The sequence below is a fragment of the Habropoda laboriosa genome, unplaced genomic scaffold (assembly GCF_001263275.1).
Source record: "Habropoda laboriosa isolate 0110345459 unplaced genomic scaffold, ASM126327v1 scaffold90, whole genome shotgun sequence".
NCBI lineage: Eukaryota > Metazoa > Arthropoda > Insecta > Hymenoptera > Apidae > Habropoda > Habropoda laboriosa.
In genome coordinates, this window is record NW_017100218.1 from 1,940,603 (window position 1) to 1,950,964 (window position 10,362).

The following is a 10,362-nucleotide window of genomic DNA, read 5'->3' on the forward strand; positions in this document are numbered from 1 at the left end:
CTAAATTCAAGCAAACACTATGCAAACTCGAGAACTTTCACAACGCTCGAGTAAACTCTTGAACGATCAATTTGCTGATGATTGAAAATTCGACATTTCGTATTACACGATAAACATGTGAGAACAAGCACAGACTAGACTCGAACAATTCTAAATTTAGCAAATTCAATGGGCAACGTTGAGAATTTCTATTAAACTAACATTGTATCGTTTGTTGCAGGTCTCGAGGAGTACAGGGATACTATCACACTTTGTCAATCTAAACATAGTTATACCAGAAGCATTTATATTAGGGAGCGGCGAGCATCACGTCGACGTAGGATCCATTATAAATCTCGTATGCATAATAGAAAAGGTAAGAATACACTTCACACTCCTGTTTCATTCATCACCAAACAAAATACCCAGTCGATTCTCTAAACCGATTCAGAATAATCAATGCAACTTCTGTTCAATCGATAAATTTGAATTACTCCTTGGTAACATCTAACCATTCCTTAAACACCTTCGCCGCGAATAGTTATTTTTTCTAACATCACCCAGGGAGGAAAACCAGGGATCTCTGGGTAGAATGAGAAAACTGGTAGCGAGCATTTTATATATCAGTTTCCATTGATACGTGAAATAATCGTGTCGCTCATATAGAGCACGGCCGTGAATAAAGGCACCGCGGCGTGCAGTCCATCCGCTTAACGAAGGTACATAGAAACGCACAGCTTGCAGTTCGTGCGAACATTCAATGTACCTTAGTTCGGGCGCGGAACGGAAAAACCTCTAGTGAAATAGGCGCAGCTTAGTCACGAATACAAGAGTGGAAGTGCATTAAAGCGGCATTGCCGCCCGCCGCTGCAAACTCGACACTATCGGGAAACGAAAATAAAGTGTGGCGTTTTTTTCTCCTCGGCTCCGTGTGCGCGCATAACGGATCCACGACAAAAAGGAACGCATCTCAAACGTTCCAAATGCAAAGAGAGCGAGAGCGAGAGAGTACAAGAAAGAGAGAGAGAGAGGAGAGAACACTGATCGCTAACATGTACTGTTTCGATGTGCTACACCTTTTCTCCTCTCTCTCTCTCTCTACCTCTACCATCGCTTCTTCGATCCTCGTCTAACGACGACGATACCCCGAGGAAATGCATTTAAGAAATTCTTCCAAGCCAAATTGATGGTATTAACTCGGATAGCAATATGGCTTCCGAGGGAAGCACCCTATAAGAAGATACCTAAGTATTCATAAGTACATTATAGATCGTCTTAAGACAATCTCGAGTATGTGTATAGGGGTGAAATAACGGTGAGACATTGTCAACACGACCAACTCGTGTTCGTTTGCATCGTTGTACGGGGAAAAACGGCGAATGTGTGTATCCGTGGATACGATCTAACTATACACGCGATGCATCCTCTGATACTTACACGGAGCAATCTGGAAAAGACGTCCGGTTCACGTTCCACGGAATTCGCTACAAGTGGGGCCCCTAGACTTCGACGTTCTATTCCACTTGGTGTGTAGGAGTATGGCAGTCTCTCGATGGAAGACATGGTCGAACCGAGAATGCAGGGAACAGGGACAACGCGACATTTCGTTTTGTTCCTATTCCGCGAGAACTGTGAATCGAACGTCTCTGGTCGATGCGAAAAATGATGCTGCTACATTGTCGTCGTATTGGCATCCATCGATCGTTTCGGCAATTATCCTAGCTAGACTTAATTACGCTAGGTGGCGACGAGATTTTACCAGTCGACGTATCGGGAATCGATACGCGAGCCTCCTGAACGCATTAAAATGACATTTCGGCGATGACAAAACCGAAGAAGCACAAGAAATTCTTCTCCAACGAATGAATTTGTTTTTCCGTGGTAAGATTTTTGGGGAATAATTTTGATCGATTGAGATAGGTGCTACCGTAATTCTTCTTCGCCCCTTGTCTAGGGGTGAGTCATAAATGAAGGGCTCGGAAGCCTAAGTATCTAACTCCATGAAAGAAAAGATAGCAAATATCGTTGATATTTAAAATAAAAGTAATAAATATTGTGGAATAATATTTGTTCGTATATACATATGAAATGAAAATTTATCAATTTTTGCTACTTCTTGTTTCCGAGCAGCTCAAACGTGATACAAGTTAACCTCTAAATACGACGAAAATTAGAGTGTATTTTTAATTGTGATTTTAGTTTTAATTTGTAAGATTGGAGAGGGATTTATTTTGCGTATCGTGTAGTCGTAGTTATTCACACGAAAGCATTGGTCAATGCGCTTAAACATAAAACAGTTGAATCTTCTTCTGGGAACGTAATTGCATTTCCACGAATCATTCGTATTTATACGTCACTGTCCGTTCAGAACACCAAACGTTCCAAGAAACGATTATCCTGACAATTGCTCTACGATGAACATTTTATTCTTGGCCGTTTCAGAGTCCAACACCGCCGCAGTATGTTTTCTGGTATCACAATAATCGAATGATAAATTATGATACTACGCGGGGCAGCGTAACCGTACAAACTGATCGCAACACGACTCAAAGTCGACTGACGATTCATCAAGCGGTGGAATCGGACACAGGCAATTATACGTGCACCGCCTCAAATACCAAGCCGGCATCCATCTATGTCTTTGTCACAGAAGGTAGAATATTTTTCCCGTATATACATACATACATATATATAATTAAACTTTTTCACCGGTACAAAAAATTTGTCGCGATAAAATTTTTAGCAGTGATAAATTTTTCAATTTTCCATATTTTGCTTGGATAAAATTTCATCCGAATGAAGTTGTAGAGAGAGAGACAGGAGAATAAAAAAAGAAAAAAGAAAAAGTGACATAAACGAAATAACTAATTGCGTTACTTTGAACGTTTCAGGTGACAAAATGGCCGCCATACAGCGCCGCAAGACGTCAGCCGCGGAGAGAAATTTCTGTGAATTGCTAGTACTAATTGTCACCATTGCGATAGAAGCCGTTTTAACGCGATAAGCGCGTTTCTCTTCGATATGTCCATAATTATTATACCGTTACTTCCGTTTGTGATAGATAGGCTACTATTCTGCGATTTTAACCCTCTATTCACTATCCTTCTTTCCCTTTGAAACTGGACATCGTCATGCCACCGCGTAACACCATTTATTTTACACCCACTACGTACATTTGTTCTTCCTCGTGAGGGATCCTTCGCAACACTTTGCTATTTCAATTTTTCCCATATCGTCCACGTAGAGTTCTCCCTTATCTTTTTCTCTTTCTTTTTCTTTTTCTTCATTTTCCGCCACGTTTAATTAGCCGCCGTTCGGTATAATCGTTACCGTCTTATCGTACTTCCTGTACTTACCGTCATCACGAACCCTCGGTTCTCTCTTTTTCTTTCGTCTCTCTTCTTTTTGTATTTCGTCTCACCGCCGAGATTGCCGCCGGCTGAATCATTTCGACATACGAGATTTTCATGGTAGATCGTTCTGCGCGTGTCCACGTAATTAAGTGCGACCTAAATTATTAAGAATACTCGCGGGTGAGTTACAATTTCTCTCTCTCTTTCTCTCTTTTCTCTCTTCCCTCTTCTCTGTATTCCCCTGCTGTCTATCCTAATTTTAAACGAGTCGAATCTTGCTCCCGTCACGCGGAGAACCGTTACGGAGAATGTGATTTTCCGCAACAAGTGAAAACGGAACAGCGCGTCAACCAAATTAAACGCGACGCGCGTGTCGGAATAGGAAGCACTATTCTTAGTTTTAATCCTCCAAGGAATAAATAAAGTGCAATAAATTTAAGTACATATTATAAATAGAATCTTATCGTTGACACATTCGTAGATACACTATATCCTTGTTTATTATAATGTCTTGTTTTGCGAACGTGGAAGGTTCAATGATTAAACTACATGAAAGAAAAGAAAAAAGGAAAAAAAACAAGAAATAATGAATGAATGAAAAAACGAGTGATCGTGTCAGTTTTTACAACGACATATACTATATTCTCTTACAGATTCGATTACCACGAGCATGAAGTTTCCACCGAGAGAGCTTCGTTTTACGTTACCGGCGGCGCCTACGTTCACTATTTAATCGGTTTAAAAATAAACAAATCGACTACTGTTACCATATTAATTCTTCGACAGCGAATTAGAAATTGTGTAACGCCGATATCAATTTTAACATTCACACACATTCAACAAACGCGTTTATCCTCTTTAAAGTTACGATAAGTTTTCGATTTAATGATCACGAGGCAGCGATTCTACGGTCGTGGCAGTTTTCCACAAGTTTTGCGCCGCTTTCGTTCAACCACCGACGATGAGATATGGCAACAGACACGAGAGCGTTTTACGAAGTAAAAGTTTGAAATTGACGGCGTTACCGAGCATCGTCTTGAATTTGCGAGACGTTTAACGTACCTTTTAGCAACTCTCGGCCCTTCACCTTCGATTTTCGTACTGTTCTTGTAATTAATCACCTCTCGCGACGTTTCAATTCCATCTTATCCACCGCGAATCTAACCTACCTTCTGTGGTTTCATACATGCAAAGCGTAATCGCGAGATCGATATCCCGTATGTGCATTTCTCGTGTTCTTCACTGCGATTAGTTACACGTGTTACTACTGCCTTCGTGTACGATAAACGATAGAACATATTCAGAGAACAGTGACATCCTTTTAAATAATTTACCGTGAAAAATTTTACCTGAGATAACCTATCGACAAATTATAGAGGTCGAGTACACACACTTTTTTATATCGTGTAACTGTAATTACACTTCAAAAGGCCGAGGATAAAGAAAACAAGTCGTGCACGAGAAAATTCGAAAATTATTTTTTATTAAACTTCACGTACTTGCTAATCACTTCGACTTCCTCTAGTTGTACCGTGCAGAGATGAAAAGATGGCTACCGTGATGGCACAAGGGACAAGAGGGGTACTCCGCCTGATCCCGTTTTCAAGAAACTGTGACCCTCCTCTGAAATCTACACTTTTAGGTTCTTAGTAGCACACACTGACATAGTATCAGAATTTTTGTATCCGCGAGTGATACACATTTCACTATCTACCGCGAATACGTTATTGCTTTGAAGTTCATTGCATCATTCACTATCCCTCTATGGATCTCGAATCGATTCTCGATACTTAATCTCGATATGTCCTGTTCTCTCTTTTCGTTACACGATACGATATTTTCCAATTTGAGATGCGATCGTTTCGGCCTATGACAAAAATACATATGCCCTGTCTTTATGATTGTGTAAACGATAATGGGCCTGTTTACATTACAACCAATCAGGAACCGCATTCTTTGCGTTAGCCAACTTCACATCTCTGCATAATGTACACAATGTGAACGTTCCGTCTGCACTTGGTGATTATTTTCGAAACGTATCATAATTAACAAATCCTTGTCATTAAAAATTCATTCTTCAAAATCGAATAAAAAAGAAAGAAAAGAACCGAATAAAGAGATCGTGTAAAAGTGGAGGGATAGAAATGCGGACGAAAAGTTAAAATACAGGGATCAAACGACAAGTATTATACGTAGAAATGTAACGCGAAAGTTTGGTTAGAATTCAGGACAAACGAGAAACTGCCATATTGCTTGACGTAGGAAAAATCCTTCAGGCTAAACGTTTCATAAATTTCGATTTTACAACTGTTTCGAGGCAAATCTGCGTACCAGCTACTAGAAGCTCCGAATGTACATGTACGACGAGGTTTCTTATTACGAGTAACGATTCACGTGAATAGGTTCGCGTGTGTGTCGCGTGACACCGGTATCGATTGAACAGGGAAACGTGGACGATGGACGTGAATAAGAAGAGGCATATAATAAAAGAAGCCACGGCACACGAACTTTATTTCGATCGATTCATTCACTCGCCTCCTTTCTTTTTTCACGTCATGCGGAATCATTTGCGAAAATACTTTTCCACGAATGTTTAATTCTCGATTTAATAAGAAATATCCCCTCTCCAAAACCCCTTTTAACAAGAGACCTAAAAAGTTTAGAATCGATCGTAACTACTTAATAATTACCTAAAAAGTTAGGTTAAATTAAGCAAGAGAATTGTATGTATGCGTTGAATCGAAGGAACGACACGGACCTTGAATATTTTTCAAGGTATAATTTCATCTGAATCTTCTGGAGGATAAACGAACAACGCATAAGGGCAAGAGAAAGAGAGAGAGAGAGAAAGGGGGGGATTAATCATTCAACGAGATTGATCTCTTACGAAATAAGGAAACAAGTTAAAAATAGAGACGTAAGATCAGTAGAATAATAAACGATAAGACTTTAATACTCGAAAAAGATTTGATCACGTATATTTACGCGTTCTGCGTGTACATCTCAAGCATCGATAGTATATCTGCCATAGAAAATCTCTGTGTACTACTACTGCGCGTCGCACGATACCAACACCTTTGATATTCTGTAACGTTTTTAAGTTCGCTGTATGAAAGAAAGCAAAAAGGAGAAAATAATCGATATGTCATCGGTCTCGTGTCGATAGTCTGATTTTTTTAATTAGATAGGCGTTTGTGTAACTCGATACGTAGCAGACACACACACACACACATACACAAACAAGGAACACACACATATACACGATGAAAAAAAGACAGAAACGAAAAAAACTTTCGTACGTTGCTTAACGTTCGCCCGCCTTTTTACGAACTTTTGTGTCCTTTTACTTCGAACATTTATTCGCAAATCCGTTGAAACCGAATTTTAATAAAATCCACAATATAAAATATCGACTCTTTGGTGTCTGTAATTATGCTCTGTCGAATTCACACGACCGCAACGATAGAAAGCCATCAAAGGGGAGGGGAAAAAGAACCACAAGGAATGGAAGAGGAATGTGATGAAAGAAAATCTAGAAGTAAATCAATCTGAACCAGGTAGCAATTGTCTTCGTTAAGGTCTCGATGACAATATCTTTTAGTTACCGTAACGAATCACCGGAGCCTACACGTGCGTGTACCTGCGTGCGTGGTTGCATGCGTGTAATATAAGTCTGATTATTATAAAAGACCAACTACGTCGTCCTAATTATAAAGAAACAAGAAAAAAGAAAAAAAAATAACACAGCTCGTTTGTAGATGGTTCCCATGATCGAACAGGTTGCGTGTACAAGCGGAACATTATCGAATGTGAAGAAGACAAAAAAAAATGATGAGGAATAATTAGATGAGAAGAAAAATTCATTGTCGATCGATAAATTTATTGTCAAAATTCATTTGTACGTCGAGGATCAACGTGTGATATAGTGGCCAATAAGAATACAGCTTATTGCTTCCCCTGTGATTGGTTAAACGCAATGAGCACCTGTGGTAAACTGTCTCATTACAGTCACTCGAACGAAACAAAATTCCCTAGTTAAGATACTTGAACCGTATGCACGAGAGACGATTTTATTCGATCGTATCAAATTCAAGTAAAACCGATCAATAAACATAGCAAAGTGTTTCCACATTTTCACGGTGATACTATCGTATCCTTGATCCATAAATTAATACGAAAGACACCATAAGTTTTCTGACGGTTTTACTTCCTTTTGATAATTCATAAAAAGAAAAAAAAGAAAAATGATCCCCACGATATTCACTGACTGTCCCGTGTGATCTAAACGAAACAATCGAAGGTGAGTTTCGTTCAAGAGAAATCTCAACGAATTTCAATAAAATTGCAGAATCCTTAGCCGATGTATTCTATGACGTTCATTGGCGCAGGAGTTCTTAACTTGTCTCAAAGATCCCGGATCCCTTAATCGGCTCGTTTCAAGTGGCTCGATTCGCTACTGTCCTCAGGAAAAGAAAAAAAAAACAAAAGAGCAATTCAACGACCACACTGATCAGTTTTTTGATTGTGCTTTCTAGGTTGTCGGGAAACGGATTGATAAAAAATATAACGGGTAGAGATTCTGTGTTTAAATTATACCATTAACCCCGCATCTCCTGGAACCCCCCTTTTATCCTGCACCCGCAAGGAAACATGGATATTTCCTCGTTAAGAACACCTGCATTATACTTCAGGAGAAGAAAAGGTGAGCCCATTATTTTTTCTTTACACAAACACACTTGTCTGACGTGTATACATATTTTCTTGTTATTCTCATGGTGAATTAGGTACTTCGTTTTAGCAATGGCAGTAATTATATTAGTCGCGAGGAAACTTAAGGAGAACGCTCGAAGGAAAGTTTAATAGTTTGAGATCTTACACGAGAAGGTGTTTCTTTTTTTTTCTTTCATTTTTATGAAATATTATTTTCTTCGTGTTATTCTATTTTTTCGTATTATTAAAACGAAAGAAAATATCTTTTATCGCGTGTTTCACTTATAAAGGTAGAAACATTTCACGTTACAGCGCAATGAATGCTCGACAGTTTGATAACAGCAATAATAGTTCAAGGAGTTTTCCGTCATAATACTGTTCAACTTTCCAGCGAAGAAAAAGTCTCGTTGCACAACGAGAGATAAATACGTTTCTCATGGTAACATAAAACAATTGTTTTTTTCAACTTCAGAGAAATTAATCGTGTAATTAACGATTATAATTAATTATAAAATAATTTTTTTTAACGTGCAACAAAGAGAATAAATCTGAAATTGAACACTTGACGCAAATTTACATTTTAACTGTTTATAAGATTATGAGGTTTGAAGAATTGTTATTTTCAATCGAAATATAAAAGCTGAAAATCTGCTATCACGATTTTGAGAGATTCGAAAGAAATGTTGCATAGAACTTAAGTACATTATGCATGTTCAACGTTTTACTTTTTTCAAGGATATCATGAATCGATATAAAAGACACTTATATGAAAAATTGTGAAATATTACGGAACTCATAATAAAATTAAGAAGGCTGTTAATTTGTTTTTATCAATCAGAATAATTAAAAACAAATATGTTCAATGGTAAACGTGGTAATCATATCAGTAATATATTACGAATCAAAAGTTTTCGATATAATTAAGTACCGGTAACAAGATGAAAGTTTTTTCTCAATTCCGACAAAGTTAACGAATACAGAACGTAATGTACACCGAAAATTAATAATATCAAGATATGATAGACTCGGCAATTAAAGTGGAAGAAATTGAAATTGTTCACATTATTGCAGTGAAGTCTGTAATTAAAAATAAAACGAAAATTTCAGATCAAGAGAAAATGTTTAAAGAATTGTAATTGCAATGCATAGATAGCCTGAAAAAAACATTGGCAGATTTAAAAAGTATTTTTCAGTTTATTACAAAATTTAACATACCAGTAAACTTTTATATAGATACAATACAATTTTTAGTTTTCATACATCATATAATATAAACTAGAAATCTAATCTTGTTTTTTGGAATTCCATCAAAAGGTGAACATTGAAAATAAGAGAAACTTAAATTAATGACTTCGAATTATTTGTTGTGCTCGACTTACTAATCCATTACCAACAGATCAAATTTTGCCGGAACCTTAAGATTAACTAGCATCTTACTGTAAAAAAGTAAAAAAATCTAATAAAAAGTATAAGTTCATCTACTGATCCGTTGATACAAATCCTTCAGAGGAATCCAAGTATAATTATCTCATAAACATTTGATGTATAACAATAAGTACAATATGTAAAATATTGTTTATTGCACACGGATCGTAATCAGTTTTCCTAGAGAGAAAGAATATAGAAAGAAGACGCATCAAAGGAATCTTTTACTTGATTATTCGGGAAAAAAAAAAAAGAAAAAAGAAAAAAAAAGTGTTCATGGCAATTTTTACGTATGCGTGATAATTGCGATATGAGAATCATGAATATGCATGATAAACAGATTTGAAAGTGATTAATAATATAATCTTTTGCAACTTTGGAGGTACGATTTATTAATACTAAAATAGAAGATCATGTGTAGATGTGTAGATCATTATGGCGATATTTTAAATTAATTCTTAAGACCTTAAATAATAAATTCCACTTAATGATTCTCTCAGTGAATGTTTGCAATCGTGTATAATAGAGAAGAGAATATTTCAAATTAATAAAAAACATAAAATTTTGTCTATACATTTACTTTACTCTCTTTAACTACTCTCAGTTTTTATCTTTGGCAGATATCAATGATTCATTTAGTAAACGCTTACCATATCCGACACGTATAATCAGATCATCTGTGATTATCTAATTTCAAGATCCCTTTACTCGTAATTACGTTCGTATAACTATATTTTATTGAACAAAACAAAAATATTGTAAATTGGTTTAACAGTATACAACACGCTAATCTACATCTAAAAGTTTACATGTGCTACTTTATATAAATTTTGCAATAGATTTGAAAAATATTAAAAAAAAAAAAATCTTTCGAAATATTTTTTCTTCGTTATGA

At 36.7% G+C, this 10,362-nt stretch overlaps 1 protein-coding gene across 1 annotated transcript in view; it reads left to right on the forward strand.

Annotated features, from left to right (window-relative positions):
* LOC108570907 (hemicentin-2) overlaps positions 1-3,285 on the forward strand; it is a 73,881-nt gene extending 70,596 nt beyond the window's left edge. The window contains exons 5-7 of the mRNA XM_017932838.1: positions 221-355; positions 2,422-2,632; positions 2,871-3,285. Of these exons, the coding sequence (XP_017788327.1) occupies positions 221-355; positions 2,422-2,632; positions 2,871-2,983 (459 nt within the window). The 3' untranslated portion in view covers positions 2,984-3,285. The remainder of the gene's footprint in view (positions 1-220; positions 356-2,421; positions 2,633-2,870) is intronic.
* The last annotated feature ends 7,077 nt before the right edge of the window (positions 3,286-10,362 follow it).